This window comes from Thamnophis sirtalis, unplaced genomic scaffold (assembly GCF_051295495.1).
Source record: "Thamnophis sirtalis isolate CommonGarterSnake01/CBP01778 unplaced genomic scaffold, rThaSir2_p1.2 scaffold_4, whole genome shotgun sequence".
NCBI classification, from domain to species: Eukaryota; Metazoa; Chordata; class Lepidosauria; order Squamata; family Natricidae; genus Thamnophis; species Thamnophis sirtalis.
The window spans coordinates 51,783,763-51,804,499 of record NW_028261384.1 but is presented as its reverse complement, the minus strand read 5'-3'; the positions used below and the strand labels follow the sequence as shown (position 1 = coordinate 51,804,499).

The 20,737-nt window shown below is 34.7% G+C and overlaps 1 protein-coding gene across 3 annotated transcripts in view; it reads left to right on the top strand.

The window, feature by feature from the left end:
- TOPAZ1 (testis and ovary specific TOPAZ 1) overlaps window positions 1–20,737 on the top strand; it is a 70,861-nt gene that overhangs the window by 3,510 nt on the left and 46,614 nt on the right. For all 3 annotated transcript variants that reach the window (XM_087712902.1, XM_087712903.1, XM_087712904.1), the window contains 10 exons: window positions 301–2,596; window positions 4,756–4,823; window positions 8,313–8,395; window positions 9,061–9,128; window positions 10,099–10,217; window positions 10,752–10,837; window positions 15,392–15,511; window positions 17,884–17,947; window positions 19,417–19,568; window positions 20,033–20,125. In XM_087712902.1, coding sequence (XP_087569028.1) covers window positions 301–2,596; window positions 4,756–4,823; window positions 8,313–8,395; window positions 9,061–9,128; window positions 10,099–10,217; window positions 10,752–10,837; window positions 15,392–15,511; window positions 17,884–17,947; window positions 19,417–19,568; window positions 20,033–20,125 — 3,149 coding nt within the window. The remainder of the gene's footprint in view (window positions 1–300; window positions 2,597–4,755; window positions 4,824–8,312; window positions 8,396–9,060; window positions 9,129–10,098; window positions 10,218–10,751; window positions 10,838–15,391; window positions 15,512–17,883; window positions 17,948–19,416; window positions 19,569–20,032; window positions 20,126–20,737) is intronic.

Here is a 20,737-nt window from a genome sequence, read left to right as displayed (position 1 = left end):
TACTTAAAAAAAAGACTGCATTCACTTAGTGGCCATTATAAAAATTGCTCGTATCTTCAAATCTAGACATGTGATGTCTTGATTTACAATTGTAATTCTAGACTTAATTACAATTATACGTTGAAGACTATCTGTACTAATTAAAATAGGGCCTAGAATAAATGTAGATGATGCAAGATAAGTTTCTGTTTCTAATAGTGTTTCATAGAATATGCATTTTTAAATATCTTTTTATAGTGAAGTATGTTATACTTGAGAATATATTAAATATATTAATGATTATTTGTTTTTTTTAATCAGGAGAAGATACCCTTGACATTTTAAGTAGACAATATGGAAGGCTGCCATATACAATTCTGAATATATTAAAGAACTGCAACATAGAGACAGCATTAAAACAGTCTGCATGTCTACTGATAACTAAGGCAAATGTGCCCAAGAACAACAATTCTGTTAAACTTTGCTTTTGGAAGCAGACTAAGAAATATTGTAACACTACTTTTTCTATCACAAATACTGCATGTCTAGAAAATTTTGACATACGAATACTTGAAAAGAAAATTGAAAAAAGTGCATTGGTGAAGTATCGGAATGAAAGATTTGAATGGCTTTCTATGTATAATGTTCCTCCCTGCAAAAAGAGTCTAGTAGTAAAATCATTTGATTGTTATTACATTAAGACATTACAACCTACAGGTATTGAGGCTCAAAGCTATATAATTAATTGTAGATCTCTGCATACTGCGTTTGATCAAGGAAAATCCCTAACTTCTAAGGGTATGGGACAGAATGAACTTAGTAGTATCCCTAATGTAATACATAATATAAAATTAATCACACAAAAAGACATTTTGGCTTCAAGAGAAATGTCCCAGCATACTAAAAGTCAAAATGCAAAGCAAATCAAGGAAAATAAATTGTCTATGGATTTTAAAAAGCCATGCAAAAAACTAAAAATGCCAGAGGACTTAGAAGAATCATCGGTCATGAAAGTTCTCATAAATGAAGATATTTCTGCTGAACATGACATACCAATAGAAGAAAATACTGTTGCCATAGATTCTGCAGTAATTTCAGAAAAACTAGATTATAATGAAACAAGTATCTTTTCTTTACTTGATTGTATACCTGATTTTAGTCTAGAGCTGCCTTCTCAAAATCAAGTTGCCACCATGTCTAGCAATGAAACAGCAGACCAAGAGCACTTCATTGCATACGGTTACAGTATTTTTGAGAAACCAGTAGATCTCAAAACAGACAAGAATGAATCAAAAGAAATAGAGCCATTTATTGACTTCAGTAAAATGGATGAAAATAAATCCATAGCGGAGACAGTGGATATTGAAAAAAATATGGTCTGTAATAGTAATGCTACTCCCTACATGAAAAGAAAAAGGACATGTAACAAAAAAACAAAAAAAACTGGTAGGAAACCGTGTCTGTATAGCTGTCAAAGGGCAATCCCAATTAGTGGTAAAAATACATGGCCTCGTGAATCATGCGCAAGGACATCCTTGTCGATTTGTAAAAATCATGCATTGGATTCACATAGAGGATATTTAGAAGATACTGATTCAGTAACAAAATGGAGCAAATTGGAGGTCCATAAACCATTGGTAGATAGTTGTAAAATATCTCTAAATACAATGGAATGTGCTGTTGAAAGTCCATTTTCAGACTGCATATTGCATATGGGCAAGATATTTTCACCAATTACTGAGAATAGGTTTTCTTATGATGATATGGAAAGATCTAAACAAAGTACTGAAATTGTAGAATCAAAAGTGGTTTTGAATTTATTAAAAGAAAAAGGAAAAAGTATAAATATTCAGAATGACTCATTTGCAAGCATTAGGAAAAATAGGACAGATAATCCATCAGTTACCAAACAAAAAACTGTGTTGAAAAATTTGACATCAGGAACTTTGTCAAATTTCAAAATTCCTTTACTTGAAGGTAAAGATAATTTTAGAAAATTAGAAACTGAAACATCATCCGAAAAGGATACTGGCAATTCTTCAAATATTTTAGAGAATGTTCTTTCTCCAAAAGAAGCTAGAATTAAAATGGCTTCATCTGACAAAAAATTTAGCTCACAAATCCAATCAGAACAGGAGAATTATACGTCTGCACTGGAAAAATACATGCATCAATTCAACAGTGATATTTTTGAAAATGTTTCTAAAAAGAGAAGAATTTGTAATACTTTTGAGAATACTTCACATAAGAATAAACTAAAATCACCAACTTTGAATGATACTCCTTTCTCTTTGAATACTGGAAATATAGAGGAACAAATGCTAAATTCTGCTTTGGCCTCAGAAATTATTGATAAAGTTAATGTCAACAATAAGTTGGCGCGGGAGAGCGATGACATTTGTCCAGATATTCTTAAGGCTTATGAAGATGATATTCTTGTAATTGATGTTATTCAAGATGATCCGGACCTGTTTGGAGATAATGTTAAGCAAGAAGATGACACTGCAAAGATTAATAATACTAAAAACATTTATAGCAGTCACTTTTCAGAAAAAGATCTGGAATGGAAATCGGAGTCTTCTCAATTTTCAAAAAGCAAGCATTTGAAATTCATTAGGTAGGCTTGTTGCCTTAAATTTGTGTGTGTGTGTAATTGTTTACTTACTTATGATGTGGCTTTTCTTAAAGTACAATTCAAAGACCTTTAAGAAAACAAAATCTTAGACCTATAGAATATGAAGTGATGAATTAAAATTTGGAGGATAATCAAGAGCGTGACCCGTCAAAACTGCGCTCGACTAAGCCGTGCCCGATTAAACCGCGTCGCTGACGTCATCAACAGGGCGACAACAGCCAGTGCGGAGAAAGAAGGGTGCTTTAAATAGCGCTTTGAAAACAAGCCGATTCAACTTAAGGTAAGGGTTAGCTTTAGGGTTAGGTTTAGGTTAAGGGTTAGCTTTAGGGTTAGGTTAAGGTTTAAGTTTAGGATTAGGTTTAGGGGGGGTTAGGTTTAGGGGTTAATTTTAGGTTTAGCGTTTACAGCATGCTTCTGTCTCCGTGCTGTTGTCGCCCTGTTGATGACGTCAGCTACGTGGTTTCGTCGAGCGCGGTTTAGTCGAACACGGTTTTGTGGTGGAACCAATCAAGAGTATACCTTACTCCTACATTATATTAAAATTGTTCACAGAGAAATTTGAAGCATGTCAACGGTAATTGTAAAGCAACATGTCTTCTAATATTAGGATTTTATATGATTGTTTTGTTTTAAATATGCAATAGTACCTGTAGTAAAGAATCTAGCTGTTTATGTTCAGACTTATTTGGATTCATATTCACTTTATTATACATTACAGATAGGAAGAAGTACAAGATAGATTATATTCTTAAATGTTAAAATTTAAATACAAATTATTTTCCTTTTTTTTTTTTTCATTTAAACTTAGATCAGGGATGTCAAATTCAAGGCCCAAGGGCCAGATCCGGCCCATGAGGTGCTTAGATCTGGCCCAAAAGGCCACTCTGGGAACAGCAAAGAGCCAACCCGTAATGCCTCTGCCAGCAAAAATGGAGCTTAGCAGGGCCATATGAGGCCCTCTCGAAGTCTGTTTTCATTGACAGAGGATTGCAGGAAGCTGTCGCAGCCAAAAACAGAGCTCGGGAGCCTGTTTTTGCTGGCAGCGTGCTTGGGCCACCATAGATGTTCCCGACATGAGGCGTTGAACTGGCAATGCCCCCCCCCCAGCTACGCCCCCCTGAGGTCAAGCACATCACTGATGTGCCCAGCAATGAAATTGAGTTTATTATCCCTGACCTAGATAAATCTTCATGCCTAAATTGGTATGTCAAGTAGTACAATAACATCCATTTTAGATGGTACAAACGGTAATAAATTATCAATATAGTTTCGTTATTTCAGGTTTGACCCTTGTGAGATAAGGTTATACAATAAGAGTGCCTAATTTTAGAGAGGAACACTTAATGTTTGTCTTTGGAACAATTCTCCAGAATTATTGTGTGCAAACATTTAATGAAAAACAAGCATAACGAACCAACTTAGAAAACATTAACTTTGTCTTCAAAATAATAAAATATTGCATGCATGCATCACATCAACAGTTCAGACTAAGATGTTACTTGTATGACCTGTGATAGAATACTCTCTTGCTCACAAGATCCACTTTCATCTCCAAATTATTTCCTTCAGATTCTTAAAAGGCTGCTCTCATTTATTTGTTCTTAATGTTACTTCATCTTCCAGATGATAATTCTTTGTTTATGTGGCATTTTCTGAACAAATTAGTTGGAAACGTAAGACTAGTTTATTTCTCGGTTATTCAGTATTTGCATGTGATCCCATGTAACTCCTGAACCAAGTTGCATGATTTGTTATAGTGATTGAAGTTGATGAAATTACTGTATGTGTAGTTATTACATATAATGAATTTGGTGTAGTGCAGGAGTCTCCAAACTGTAGCTTGTGGGCTACATCTGACCCCTTGGAAAATTCCTTTCAGCTCTTCCTATGTGTTATGTTCCTATCCTTTCCAAATAGCGCAGGGAGAGAAAGCAAGATTATATTCATCATTTTTTGGAAAGAAAAGTAGGATTCCCTTTATTTCTCCAATTGGAGGGGGGGTGTTGCTCGCCAGATGGGTGTGGAAGGGGAAGCATACGTTATGAGTTACATAAAGGGTGTTATGCTGTGCTGTTTTAGTAGGATGATAAGGGCTTGATAATACAATATCTCTTACATTGGATAAAATCTTTCATTTACAGAGAAAGATGCCTTCAAGATTATGAAACACTGAAATTGGATGATAATGCTGATGGTTTGGTGATACAAGGTAAAGAGTTTAAAATTCAGAAATGGAGGAAAAAATAGTTTACTTAATTTTTGACAATGTTGTTAATTTGTGTAATTGTGTAATAAAATAACTTGATGCTTATAATATATAATATGTATAATACACAGATCTAGGAATGGTGTGGGGGGTATGCTTTGAGCTCTAAACACTTAGCTCTTATAAGCAGTATCCTGAATTACAGGGAGCGAGCTTCCTATAATCTTCTCAGCTGTCCTTACCACTCTGTATGGACTTTCTATCTGAGGCATTGCAACCACCAAATCAAACAGTGATGCAGTTTGTTAAAACACTCTCAATTATGCCCTTAAAAAGTGGACAGAAGGAAAAAGATGTGCTCTCCTCATCCAACGCAGGAAATATAGAGGCTGGTTTGCACACTTCACTAAGGATAATGTGTGGATAGACCAAAGCAGATTGTTAATTGTCTGCACCCCCAGGTACTTAATACTGTTGACCGCCTCTAAAGTTGCATCCTTGACACTGCATGGAATATGACTATGCCAACTGTTTCTAAAATCTACATTAATCTCCTTTGTTTTATCAACATTTAGAACCAGGTTACTTTAATTGCAACAGTTCACCAGAGCCTTCACCTTTTCCCTATAATCATCTTCACTGTGTCATCTGCATACTTCACATGATTTGAAGCAGATTTGGCACTGCAGTCTTGGATCATCAAGGGGAACAGTAGCCCACTCAAGACACAGCCCTGTGGGAAACCTGTACTCAAGGAGAAACATATTATGCCTCCGTTGAATACTGATCAATTCTACAATTTAATTTCCCTCCCCTCGCAAAATAAGTCCCCAATTTTTAAAAAAAACTAAATTTATTTGCAAATTATTAACCTGTCTTCTATATGCTACATTAATGACAAAATAGTTAACAAGAACAATAATAATAAAAGGCAAGATTAAAGTTTCCAAACCATCTGTTAATAAACTCTTATTCTAATTAACTTGTAGAAAATTTACCACAGCATTTTATCATCCCAAATTATTTCAAGAGTTAACAGTAATTCTTCCTGAGTTAAGTGGTAAACATAATAAATTGAACCTCCAAAGTCAATTTTCAAAAAAAAAATCCAGATAAAATTGTTTTTCAATTAAGTATAATAAATCCATTCCCCAATGTCCTTCATTCCTTCTGGAAAAAAATCAAGCCACCTCGCTCAGATAGCTTCTGTTATAAAATAATGCTGGCTTGAAGGGGAGAGGTATGTAATCAACTCAGTTCTAAGTCTGTACAGTCCATATTTTTTTCCAATAGCTGCTTTCAAATCACATTCCTTTCCGCGACCTAATTTATCAAGAGCTACAGACATCTGAATATTTTCTACAACTATTATCAGTTCACCAGACTTTTGAAAAAATCTTTTAACTAAGGATTGCATATTACCAAATGGACTTTTTTCAGATACCAGTCACATCCTGTACTTGCACTTATGACAGTCATACCTCTCTCACAGATGTGCGATTATAATTTGGGCACTTGGCAACTGGCTCACATTTACATCTCATTGCAGCAGCTTGCAATCATGATGATGATTTGCAAACCTGTTTCAGCTTTTCACCAAAAAGATCCTTCGGAGAAGTTGGATTTGCTTAACAACCAACCATGTGATTCACGAAAAGATTGGTGATTTGCTATTTGACCATGGTAAAAATAGTTGTAAAATCGGGTTCAGTCATGTGATTACTTATGACTGCACTTAGGATTACTTTGAAATTATGAGTTCTTCAGATATCTAAAATTTAGTACTCCTGCTTTTCTGTTTGCAAATATGTTATTTTAATCCCTAGTTATGGTTACATTTTCTTTTTCCAAAACATTCTGAAATGTATAATAAGTTTAAAGCATATAAAATTTGACAGGACTTAGGGGTAATAGAATAATGAGATCTCTCAGATCCTGCCTACCAGAGCTGTTTTTACCTTGCCTGTTCAGATTCCTTATAGAATACCTGCCTAAATTGTTTTATTATAATATCAGTTTCTTCTTGTATGCTTTTCCATCACACTATTCACTTTAGTCCTCTAATGCATGTTACTTCAAGAAGTCCTTAATTTAAATAAGAACTGTAAGAAATCTCATATCTTGTCCAAAAGCCAATGTCAATTGAGAACTAACAATAATTAGCATATGGGAGGTAGTTAACCATATTCAGTTATATTGTTCTTTTGGTATGTTCCAGATTTGAGTTTTATTTTTAAAACAGGTTCAGATTTAAAGTTGTTATTGCAAGTCAATCGATAATCAATTGCATCCAATATTTATTATCTTTCAAGCCATTAATTTAATTAATAATTAACAGAAAAAATATATTGTAGGAAATAGTTTTTGCCACCTAAATTAGGGTTCTACAGAAATTTTATGTGGTTCTATACAGACTAAAAGCAAAAATAAAGTTACATGCATTTAGCCAATTTTCTATCATTAGAGCTTTGCCTTTTGATCAGTAGTTCTGATTTTTTTTTAAAAAAAAAACTAAGGTTCCAACAGTTTGAAAAAGTTAAGAAACCCTTGTTTTAGAGAAACATTGTTAACTCTTTTTGTATAAACAGTTATGGTCCAATTAACATGGAAGCCAAACATACATTTTATATATAATGTCTTAATTCTCCCCTGGCCTGTAGTTTGCTTTGTATTTATATAAAGTATTGCATTGTGTTCTAAATCTAAAAGGAAAAGAAGCATGTAGATTACTAGCATACTCCTCCTATTGGATTTGTTGCTAGCTACTATGTTAGAATTAGATTTTTCAACCTGTGAACCAGGATATGTAAGTCTTATGATCAGAAGACATAACCAGATATAATTAATGAATGATTCTATACATCTTAATTAAAAATATGAGATTACTATATACTTTGTTTTTAGAGAATTAAAAATTCTGTAGTTTATTTTAATTCTTGAGAATTTACCATATCTGAATTGTCTGAATTTTTTTGAAGCAATAAATCATAGCAATTCATAAGAACTTTAAATTGCATTCTAGTTAATGTTATTGTTTAGCCAATTATTTTCCCTTCTTTAATATGTGTATACTGTATGCGTGCATGTGAAATTTACAAATTAATTAGCCTCAATTTTTAAAATGTATTAATCTTTATTTTAAGAATTTTGACATATTATTAATCTCTATTGGAGCATTTAGGGCTTGATATCAAATGAGTTCCATAGTGGTAGATTGTCATGATAATTACAACTTCATGTTTTGAATAGTATAAATGGCCACGATTTATCAAATGATTAATAATGTCACATTATCTGATACCTCAAGTTTCTTTTCAACATAGTAGTGTCATTTTAAATGTAGAGTTACTACTTTAGGAATATTGGAAAATATCCCATTTTTCAGTTAAGCATTCCGTTTCTAATATTGCTGTAGTTTAGAATTACACATGATATTCTTTTTCCCAATTGATGAAATTAAGTCAGAGGCTCTAAATGGAATAAATTCTATAGGAGGAATATCAGAATCATCCCCTGAAGATGGACAGCTGTCAGAACTGAATAAACTTACCAAGGTTTTTGATACAGATGAAAAGGTATAGAAGTACATTGATTTTGTTGCATAATAATAATTCAATATGTAATGAATGCTGCATTGGAGAAAGTTTATCTTTTACAAGTAATAGGTTGCACTTTTTTACTTAAGTATGTATGTATATATTTTTTTCAAATATAGATCCCACTGAGATCAATAGTACTAATTCCAGCTGAATGTACGAAGATTTAAAATGTAAAGGCTGGCATACTAACTTGAAAGAAAATTATCTAAAAGAAATTGGGTTTACTTGGAGTTGACATGTATAGGTTTCACTGTTAGATATTAAAGATTAGATTGCTAAATATAAATATTTTCCCAAAGATTGTTTCTGATCTTCTGTGTGGAATCTGTTGGTGCTATTAAATAAATTTATTTTGACATAAGAAGTATAGCAAAGGAATGAGAATAACATATATACTTTTTATTGTAACATAGCTTTGTTAATAAGATGAGCTGCATAATGAAGTTTTTGAATTATCTTTAGAGAGCTACCAGGGATATATATATTGCTTTATAAACATGTCCACTATAAAATTATAGTACAAGATTATAATCAAAAAAAATTCTTACTCTGGTTTTTTTTAAGATTATGAATTGCTTTTAAAACAAAACAAAAATAATTTATAAATTTTATATAACTTTATTTTGATGTTCATTTTACAGTATGAATTTTCAAAGAAATTGCTTGCTATGCAAGAACAGAAAACAAATGTTCAAGACTTTGCAAAAATGTATGTATTCATATGTAATATTCAAATCAGTCTTAATTACGTGAATGGAAAAAAAAACTTTCTCAGATTTATTTTCCTTTAGTTTTAAGATTCAAGTTAGATTAGATTAGATTCAAATTACTTTCCAAATATTAACTAATTGCTCAGAAACTCTTTAAATATCTGTTTGAGAAGTACATTCCCTGATTGAGAGCCACCAATAAAAGCAGTTTAGCCTCATGTTCTTTACTGTCATGGATTGAGAGGACAGCCAGAAAAAAAGACTTCTGAAACTCTATCATAAAATCTGTTAATTTTCAGATGTGAAAAGCTTTTATTTAGAAACTTGGATGCAGATATTTTGGATTTCCTTTAATTTATTGATGTCATTGTAGCTAATACGCCTTCGAAACGGGTTATAAATTATATTAATATGTTCCAGTTGATCATTTTTAATGTTATCGACATAGCTGTTATTGGAATCATTTGGAATTAAATTAATTTCGGAGGCAAACTCAATGTACAAAGCATTGCAATTACTAAATATGGAAAAACCAGACAATGGACAACTGTATAGCTATCACTTTACTTTGATTGCACTTGTCACATCATTTTCAGCTACTTAATAATAGGAATTATCACAGATGTTGTTTGAGAAATTAAGATACACAACTAGCTAATAAACCATCCTGGAAACATAACAATAAAGAAGGTTGTAAGATTGAATGATTGATGCAATTTATAAATTGCCAAACTTCCTTTTGCTCTGGGTATATGACATTAAAAAAGTTTTTAAAATACAAAACGAAAGTCCATTTGCTACTTTACAATGAATCAAGGAATGTATATCCTTTAAGAGGAACATTTTTGCTCTTTTGAAAGGAAGGGGATACAGATTTACAGATGATAATAATAGTGCAAATTTAATAATGTAGTATTTTATTTTCTACATTAATAGTTGTGAATATCTATTTTCCCATCTGAAATATAGTGAGAATACCCTAGCAATTGAACCTTTGAGCTGTGATCATCAATTGGAATTGTCATTTCCTACTGTGAAAGCTATTGTTCCTCAACAGCAAGACCCAACACTAAAATCAAGGAGTAATGGTATAAATTGATAATGTTTAAGTATTATATTATTTTCCTGTTGCATTACTTTTCCGTCTACACATACAGATCCTTTTCTAGTTCAACGTGTTATTTGAACATTTTTAAATTGTTCTATAAGGAAACTAGTAAGGTAATTATTTGATATGAATTATGCTTTAGAATTTTATAGGACTATTTGGAGAGGACAGAAAAATAGTTGTAGCCATTATAACATAGATTTGGGGTATACTATAATGCCTGTGAAAATGCCTGTATAATAGAAGTAAATATAAATAACTGCACACAGTATTCTCATCTAGAGAAAAAATGGTGTCAGCTTAAAACAAACAGAACTTATTTAATATAAAATAATAAATAATAATATGCATTTTTAATTGTTGGTTTTATTCTTTGTTTTCTATCAAAATGCTTGAAAAGAGTTAGTGTCATAAATATAAAAATGAGAATTTCAGAGAGATATATTTAAAGAAAGTAATTTAAGTATTATTTAATATATTTTTATATAAGCAGTATCCTTAACTTCAACATTAGATTTCAGATTCCCAAGGAAATGTCCTCCTTTGCCCTCATCATCTACTAATAGTTATAAAACCTGGAAAGAAAAAAAACATCCAGGGGTAAGTTTCAGAACAACATGTTTTTATAAGTAAGCTTAAATTAAGTTGTGTTTTATCAGTTTAAATATATTCAGTTTGTCAATATCTCTAAAACAAACATAAATAATTTATATTCATGCAATAACTTATTACCACAACTTCTGAAAAGTTTGTCTAGAAAGATCTCACAGTGATTGCCACTCCAAATGTAAAAGATATGATTTCTTGAATGGCCAAGAAGAGGATTTTTTTCTCATAAAGATACTTGGAAAGAAAGAAGAGTAGGATTACAAAGTGATTTAAGACCTTTCCAGTGTCCTTGAACTTACTGGAAAAAATAGCATATAATAAATTACTATGTTTTATATAAATTACCTTGAAAATAAGATCTACCCAGAAAATAAGCACATCATGATTTTTCATGCTGCTCGCAATATAAGCTCTACCTCCAAAATAAAACCAAAAACTCCCCCAGCAGGGGGTGTAGCCAGTAGCCAGTCCAGGAGGAAGCAAGAGTGTGCACAGAGGCTGACCATGTCTGGAAGCAACTGCAGCCCACCGGTCCCTTGGTCAGTGCACACTGGGGCTACGTAGCCCACACAGCACAGATAAATCCCTCCAAGTATCATGCAGAGCCAGAGGAGTGGGGAGAGGCATGTGATCCATCTACTTTGCTTGTGGAGTGTATGGCGGAGCTGGAGGACGAAGTTGGATGGCGGGGACCAAGAGCAAGGGCAGTGGTGTGATGCCACCTCTGCCCCAACACTTGACAGCAGCACCAACAGCAGATGGAAGCAGGGGTACAGGGATGGAGGAGGCACGTGATCCAGCCTGCCGGACGTACCACACAGCCACTTACCCATCTGTCCGTCTTTGCTTGCCCATGTCTATGATGGGACAAGCAGTCGCGTGGCATATCCGATAGGCTGAATAGTAGGTCTCTTCCACCCTGGTGCTTTGCCTCTGTTGATGCTGCCACCGCTAGACGTGGCAAGGCAGCTGCTGGGATGAGGGTGGCACCACACTGCGGCCCCCGCACACATGGCCCCAGCCATCCAACTTCGTCCTCTGGCTCTGCTGCACACTCCACAAGCAAAGACAGATGGTGGGCTGGATTGTGTGCCTCCCCCCACCCCCATGCTGCTTGGAGGTACTTACCCTAAATGCTGTTTTCCCCCTTTTAAACCTGACCTCCTTTTCCAAAGGCTATCATCCAGAAGGAACAATTTCCCTCCCCCCGGATCCAGACAAGACAGAAGCCACCCTTCGCATCCGCCAATAAGCAAAGCGGCTCTTCATTTTCTTCTGCGGGGATCCACCCGATCCATATGGCCATTAAGAGAGCTTTTGTTGAACTTACAAATGATCTTCTCTCCAAGTGCATTTCCACCTCCACAAATCCAAGGCTCATTTAAGGGTACCCTACTGTAAATTCTCCCCGAGGCTGACACTTAGCTCTCAGCATTACCGCACATGCACCCAGCGAACCACAGTCGAGCCGCTCCAACCATTCATGGAATCTTAAAGGGACTCTGATTTATTGCTTTTTGTGTGCCCCCTCCCCCATCTTGAGACAATGGAACAGCTATTGCTTCCCAAAACAAATGAGCCCAACGTTACCTGAAGGGTTCCCACACTTTTCCAAAAGCTTTTCCCAGGGGGCATGTGCTACAAAAGAATGGACAGGCAGGTAACCTCGCCCTGGCAAGTGGGAACTTTTCATCCCTCAGAAGCAAGGAGGAGGGAAAAGGAGAGCGGTCACTTGAGGGCTGCCTCTTCGCGGGCTACTCCAGAGGCTTGCTCGTGGGAACACAGTGTGGAAGGAAATCTGTTCCTTGCAGATTTGTCCCAAAGTGAATTTCCCCTTTTACACCTGGGCTCTCTCTTTGGAGGGAGATAGAGGGCTAGGCTGGGCTGAAACAGAGGAGAAAGTGGGGAGAGAAGCTGCACAGCTCTTCACGAGACCTCTCAGGAGACATGGTGTACAAATGTAAAAGCCGCTATTTCAAGTCAGCAGCAGTCCCCTGGGTTCTGGCAGCGGGCTTGCTTCGTCCTTTCCCTGGGAGTGTCTTGTCAGGGTCCTCTTGATAGCCTTTCCCCTCCCCCTTCACAGTTTCCATGGAGAGAGGGAGAGGGAACAAATGAGAATGGTGCCCGGATTTGTGGCACTTTGTTTTTATTTGCATGTTGTGGCTCCTGAGAGGTCTTGTGAAGAGACAGGCAAACCCTCATACTTAGCTACTGAATGTAGGGCTAGGCTGGGCTGAAGAGAGGAGAAAGAGCAGAGAGAGAAGCTATACAGCTAAGGACAAGTGGCTCACCTGCCTGTCTACAAGACCTCTCAAGACCTCTCTAAGAGCCAAGGTGGCGCAGTGGTTAAATGCAGCACTGCAGGCTACTGCTAGATCAGCAGTTCAGCGGTTCAAATCTCACCGGCTCAGGGTTGACTCAGCCTTCCATCCTTCCGAGGTGGGTAAAATGAGGACCCAGATTGTTGGGGGCAATATGCTGACTCTCTGTAAACCGCTTAGAGAGGGCTGAAAGCCCTATGAAGCGGTATATAAGTCTACTGCTATCAGGAAACAGAGCGTGAAAATGTAAAAGCCTCTCCTTCCAAGTCAGCACAGAACCTGAATTAAAAAAAAGCACTGTGAATGTGGGAACTCTTTCCCATTCCCCGCTTCTCTCTCGCTCCCTCTCCCTCCCTGGGAACTGTGAAAGGGAAGGGAAGGGCCATCAAGGGGACACATGACATTCCTGGGGAGAGAATGAAGTGGGTTCGCTGAAGGATCCCAGGTGCTGCTGCTGATTTGAAAGGAGCAGTTTTTACATTTGTACACCATGTCTTCTGAGAGGTCTCATATAGAAGCAGGCGAACCCCTTGTCTTTAGCTACATAGTTTCTTCCCCCACTCTTTCTCTTCTGCTTTAGCCCAGCTTAGCCCTCTATCACCTTCTAAGGAAGGAGGGTTGGGACAAATCTGCAAGAAAGAAGACCCTTCCATGGCGGGTCCCCATGAGCAAGCCTAGGGATCAGCTGGCAAAGAGGCAGCCCTTGAGCGATCACTCTCACTTTCCCTTGCTTCTGAGGTGGGGGACAAAAACCCCCATTGTTCCCAGCCACCAGGGCAAGGCTATCTGCTTCATCATGCTTCTCTTGCACAAACCTTACTGATATCAGCGTTCCAGATAGCATCCAAAATTAAATCAGAGTCCAAGGCAAAGTACTGCTCAAAGTTCCAATTTATTAAGATAGCCATGCTGGTACATCTGGGAAAACCCGAATCTGAAGCTTCTCAGTTTTCTTCACCTAGTTGAAAGTTCATGATCTTGCCCCCACACCCACAAGTCCATCACATGATCCAATCTTCCACTGCCATACTGGCAGTTCCACTATCCAGTTCTGGTCAGGAGCAGAGGTACCAAGACAAAGGATGGCCTTGGCAATCTAGAAAGGAATTTTATTTTGGCTACATAACATTCTACTCCATACTATTCCCCCTCCCAATTCTTCACTATCAAAACAGCATAAAAGTGTGGCAGACTAAAGATCCAAAAGGAACATGGCTGCAGGCCTGACACCTGGTGCCCAGCTCTGCTTGGCGGGCAAGCCAGGCAGTCACAGCACTCTGACTTACCTGTGCTGCACAGACTGCAGCCCCAGAGTGCACCAGCTGAGGGGCCAGCGTGCTCATCACCTTCTGTGTGTGTGCTGGGGTAGAGCACCCTGCCAGGCAGGCTCAGTCCTTCACAATCTCCAATACCGTGTTTCCTGGATATTAATTCCTAATGAGTCTTTTGGAGCCCCAAAAATATAAGACTGGGTCTTATTTTTAAGGAAACATGGTACCTAGGTATAGGTAGTAGTTGTTATTACTATGATTCATTGTACAGTCACCTAGATGTTCAGATTGGATTTGGAATTTTTGTCTGCCTGTCAGATCCTTCTCAAGGACTTGGGATAGACAGATATGGGTGTTTGATGGTGTTATAGGTATTATTGCAAAATATAAGCTATTCCAAGTAAAGCTGTCTGTCAGGGTTCTGACTGATGCCCTAATTAAATCATGAGCCACAAGCCAAGCTTTAAAAGAAATCCAGTTGTTTATTAAGAGCATTAAGTTGGAACCTTCCAAATAAAGCCTACTCTGACCTTACTTAGTTCATGCCCTAGCTCTGACCCTGTTTCTCCATCCCCTCAAAGTGTGTCATCAGTCAGTCACATTCCCTAACAAAGCAATTTTGCGTATTGTAGAGTCCCTCCAACTCCTGTGGCAGATGGCCTTGATATAATAATTTTGTATACTGTCTTGATGTCTTCTTGAAATAAATTTTTTTATTGATAAATTCCTGAATCAGAAAGTAGATTTCATTTCTTTTTTCCCCAATTCATTTTACTACATTGCTTCCATTATAGAAAAGAAAAGTACCACAGTAAGTTTAACATATTTTTTTGTTACTTACAAGCTTTGGTTCCAAAAAGTATATACCAGAGAAATCTTTCTCCTTCCTCCATTTTGGTTTTAAATGAATCTGAAAACAAAAATGCTTTATCTTTCTTTAAATAATTTTGTAGACTACTTATTTAGGATTGACTTTACCTCGTGGATACTGCAGATACTATTTCAATTCATTGAATAGCTGTGAGAATCCAAAATGCTGGTTTTCGCATGTTCTTGAATCAACAGATGATAAGGTAAAGCATGTTCCATTTCAGTATAAAATACTTTGCTTATTTTCAACCATAAATACAGTCATCAAAATCATCATAAATGTTTACCTTTTAACAAATCATTGATATGACTATTAAATCTTTAAGTTCATTAGATATTTGTTGATTTGGAGAAAGTGTATGATAAAAATGAATAGATTTCAGTAAAATATTATAAAGTTCGATATTTGCTGCATGCAGTAAGTGTAACATAACAATAAAAGTAAAACATTATAATAAAAATAACCAAATATAGTTGCTTTGATTTAACATATTTATAATTAGCTGTATGAGAAATGTCTGCAAGCAGTTAGATGGTGTTGAATACATAAAATACATAGAAATGTGTACCTATTTAGGTGAGCTGGATGTAGATTGTTCGACTCTATGGAGAATTTGCATCTGAAATGCACTAAATCAAAGTGCAAGATAATTGTGTTTATAACATGGTAAATGAAATGAATTATTATAAACAAAAAATGGAAAAAATAAGAGAAAGTAAATATGTATCTTAATATGATGGCGAACCTTTTCGGCACCAAGTGCCCAAACAAAATGCATGTGCATGCTTGTGCATGGATGTGTGTGCCAGAACACCAGAAACCCAAAGACCAGCTGACAAATGCGCATTCTTGTTTTTTTGACCATTTTCAGGCTCCTTTTTGGGCCATTTTCGGGCCTGAAAACAGCCAAAAATTGGCCCGGAAAACAGCTAGTTTTTTGGCAGTTTTTCAGGCTGTTTTCATGTTGTTTTCCGGCGCTCTAGTGCCCGGAAAGAACAGCTGGCTGGCACACAGGGGTGCGCCGGAAACCAGAAGAGCAGCTTGCGATGGTTCGTGTGCCTACAAAGAGGTAGTATATTAAGTTCTCAGGCAAGAGATTGTATACATTAAATGTAGGTAAGGCAGTATATGAATCAGTGTAAAAAGGGTGGAAGCAAGAATGATTTCCAATTATGGAGAGGTATGATTGGCATTGGTGTAACTAGATTGGATTTTTAAAAAATTTCCTGTCGCTACATTTTTGCTCGCTACTGCTAAACTCTTCCTGCACTTTGCATCATTGCTAAGGGAAAGAGGTCTTTCCAAACCTATACTGATTTGTTTTGCATATTAACTATTTTACTTACAATATATTGTTATCATATTTTTCCTAATTTTGGGCAGAATCTCTTGTACAGAAAACAACTGTTTCCTGAATTTTGCGGGGGGGGGGGGTTATGCCCATATTCACATATTTAAATAAATAAACTGTAATCAGACTTTGGTATAGTCAGTATAATTCTATATTTGAAAGAAGAGGAGTCAGATTCTGGAATTTTCTCAACTGTAATTATCATTAGGAAGATAAGCTAATGTTTCTTTTTCTTATTCTTGGAAATAAACAATTATTCTGTATATCATTTTGGGATTTTGCCAAAAATGACAGTGGCAATTATAGTGCTTCTTGCCAAAACCAATTCAAAAAGGAAACAGAAAACACTTTTGTTTCCAATATCAAAAAATGTGAATTGCTCAATTGACATACTTGCAGATATCAATGGTGTTTTGCTGCTTTTATGTGAGACAATCCATTCTTTTTAAAAGAAAAAGAAAATTTATTTCCCAAATTCTTTTCATTCCCATGGTGACTAGTCTGACTTATTATTTCTTTTTTGAATTGTGCAAGATATATCTTGTTAAAGATAAATCATCTTCATGGAATATTGAAGAGAAAAAGAGGATCCTTTGTCTGCAGAAAATTTGATAGAGAAAAGAGGGGTGATTATCCTTTCTCTTCTCATTGAGATTTTATAATAGGTATCAGCACTAAAGTATTGCTTTTGAAAAAAGCAATGCCCCTCTGTTTCTTGACTTTTCTGTACATGCCATAGAACTTTAGAAAAGGAGGAATGGTGGAAATAAGAATGATGTAGGATACATAATAATTCTTTGCAGACAAAGTTTGGGAATAGAATTTCTGAATACTTAACCATAGATAATTTATACATTATCAGTACATAATAGCACTTTTCCAAATTTGCTTTTGTTTTGTTTTACTATACAGGAATTGATCCACCTATTTGAGAATTTTCCCTGTTTGTATTACATTTATAAGGAACAATGTCCTATATTATAAATATCACTAGACCATATCCATATAAATATGCTTTGAATTGTAGCCTCTAAAAATAATTTGTTTACAATAAATGTATAATAATAGAAGAAAACTATGTGTTTTCTTTTGCGTTTTCTTTTGACTAGCTGAAAAATAGTTTTGGTACTATTTAGTAAATACATAAATTTACACTGGTGTTTTTTTTACCTTTTCTTGTTTAGCAAAGAATATTAACTTTGTGATTTTACTTTACTTACTAGCTTTGCAGTGAAATAATTAAGAAATATATAAGTATTGGTGGCGTAGCTTTGCTGCAACGGGCAGGTAATAAAAATTCAACATTACTACATACTCAATAAGCTGAGCTTGAGATTGACATCTGTTGATTTTAAGAATAGAATACATATTAATAGCTCAAGAATTACCTGATATTTTACTATAATTAACACTGAGTAGAAAGTTGACTACAATAATTTGATCTAGTTAAGCTAAAAAAAAGTGCCACATAAATCAGTCAGATTTGATCTAGTTTAGAGCGCTATGGATTTCAGATCCATAAAGCTGAAACCAGTGTATAGTTTTAAAATTTTATCCTAGCACAATATAATAGTTCACAAATAATAGGAAATTGGGAATTAATAGGTTGCCAAGTTCCTAGTCATCAGTATTGGTAATCAGATAGGAATGTAGATTCCAAACATATAAAAATCTTCAAGCAGTTATCCAAAGACAATCCTTTTACATCAGAATTAAAATTCCAGCTGAAATGAAATGTGTTATGGCATGAGTTCCTGGTATTGAAAACTTTATCAACCATGAATATTTAAAATAATACATAGATATTTTAATCCTGAAAACAAATATTTCTAGAGAACACATATGCATTTAATGACTGTTCATAGTTAAAAGAAAAAGTCAAAAATCATTCTTCAACATAAAGTTCTATAGGCAAAGTCACTGTATTTTTAAAACACTAGACATTTAATTCTAAAGCTTATAGTTTATTAACTATTCTTTCATCCCATTTCGTACGTATGAAGAGACAAAACAGTGAATATTAAAATAGCCAGGAATTTGAAATACTCAAGTTTTAGCTGTTTTAATTAAGAAAGTGAATATTTTATGTGCATAACATAAAGCATTTTGGAATATAAAATTTATATAAATAAAAAATATAAATTGTGAAAAATAATTCATTGTTAATTAATATTTCATGGAATAATACTGATATATAAGAAGAAAAGATTATAAACATTGTATGAAAAAATGATACTCTAGACAAATCCTTTATACATCCCTTTTTAAAACTGAATTTCCATTGTATCCTTTTCATGCATTTTACTTTTTCAAAATCAATACAGGTAATCTTGATTTATAATCACACTAGGGACCAGAATTTGCATCCTAAGTCATTGCAGTCACAAGTTACCACGTTATTAGATTCAGTTTTGTGACCATATTAATGATTGTTGTAAAGTGAGTGACTGTGTTTAATAAGCAAATCCAGTTTCCCAATGGAAATTGGGAGAAAAGGCCACAAAGTTGATCAGGTGACCTTAGATGCTGCAACCAGTTGTAAATGTGAGACAATTGTCATGCGATCAAATTTAGATCACTTTATTTCTGGAATGGTGCAATGGTTTGCAATGATAATCAATCTGATTATAGGTCATAAAGCATCCTTTCTGAGGTTATTATAAATGAACAAAATTGAGAATTATCTCTAAATCATTTTAGTAATAAATTACTAAAATACTGCTTGTGTTCACCTTTAAATTTCCTGTTTTCTTTAGTACATATATTCTCAGATTACTGCAAAAAAAGTATTCCCGTACATCACTTGGATTTGCAAATGTTTCATGATCTCCTAACATCTTTGCTTCAGTTCTGCTTGCTGAAAGAACTTTTTCATGTAGTGCGCACTGGCATCAGGATTAAAATATTAGTAAGTGATCCTTCAACATGTTTAATAACCTTCTATAAATTTCAATGAATTTAACTGAACCTACTCTCAGATAAGTGGAGTATTTTTAGTTTATTTAATATCTTTATATTTACATACTGTTTGGATTTTGGATTGCTGTTTAGCTGTTGTCTTAATTTAGAATTCCCATGGTTGTCCAATGAATTTCTTATGATATCATGCCAAAAATGATCTGAAAACAATTTAGAGATGATAGATACAGTTAGTTTCTACAGGATCCTATTGTCTGATATTTAAATTCTGTTTGTGATAATTGCACAGAACTTGAATTCAACCATTTCACAAGTGGTAATATTACATCAGGCATATCTAAAATCTTAAAGTTGTGGAAATGAGAATCTTTAAATGGATTGTATTTTATATTTGCTTATCTTTTTGTAAATTTCATATTTTAAATATTAAGGTTTGGGTTTCTTTTTGCTTAGCCAAATATAGATATTCTACTCAAAATATTTGAACAAGTGACTTTGATGAAAGTCAAAGAGGCAGTACCTGAATTATCTGACATCTTTTATAAGGTATGGTTTGGTTTATTTAATTTCATTTTAGAAACTTTGTTTCTAGAGACTCTATTTTCATATTTCTACAGTCTCTGAAAACATGGTACATTGGAAATAATCTCACAAATAACAGTTTCTTATTTTTATGGTAACTCATACCAAAGAACAAGAACAGAGTTACATTTTTAGATTAATACCTATTTTTAAAATGGTTTATTGGCATTTTCAACTAAAATGCAACCCTTATAAAATAAATTCCAAAAGTTGGAGGAGGTTAAATAAAATGACCATGTTTGAAAAGTACTATGTTGATTATAGCTCAAAAATATGAGAAAGGAGCATTTTTTTGGAAATACAATAGAAATATTGTAGAATCCATTGGAGTTGGGTAGCTAATAAATTTGAGTGAATAATAAATAATAACATTTTTTGATTTTACTAAAATGATAAATGCATGGAAGATTTGGCAGCAATTATTTGAATAAGAGTTGTTCCCCTAAAGCTTTGGCATTTACCACTAACTACACTTTGGTAGATATTGAGACTATATAATATTAGAAAGAAAGCAATTGCTACTACTATTTAACACTTTTATATGTACATATAATGAAAATCTAAAAGTGTATGTCA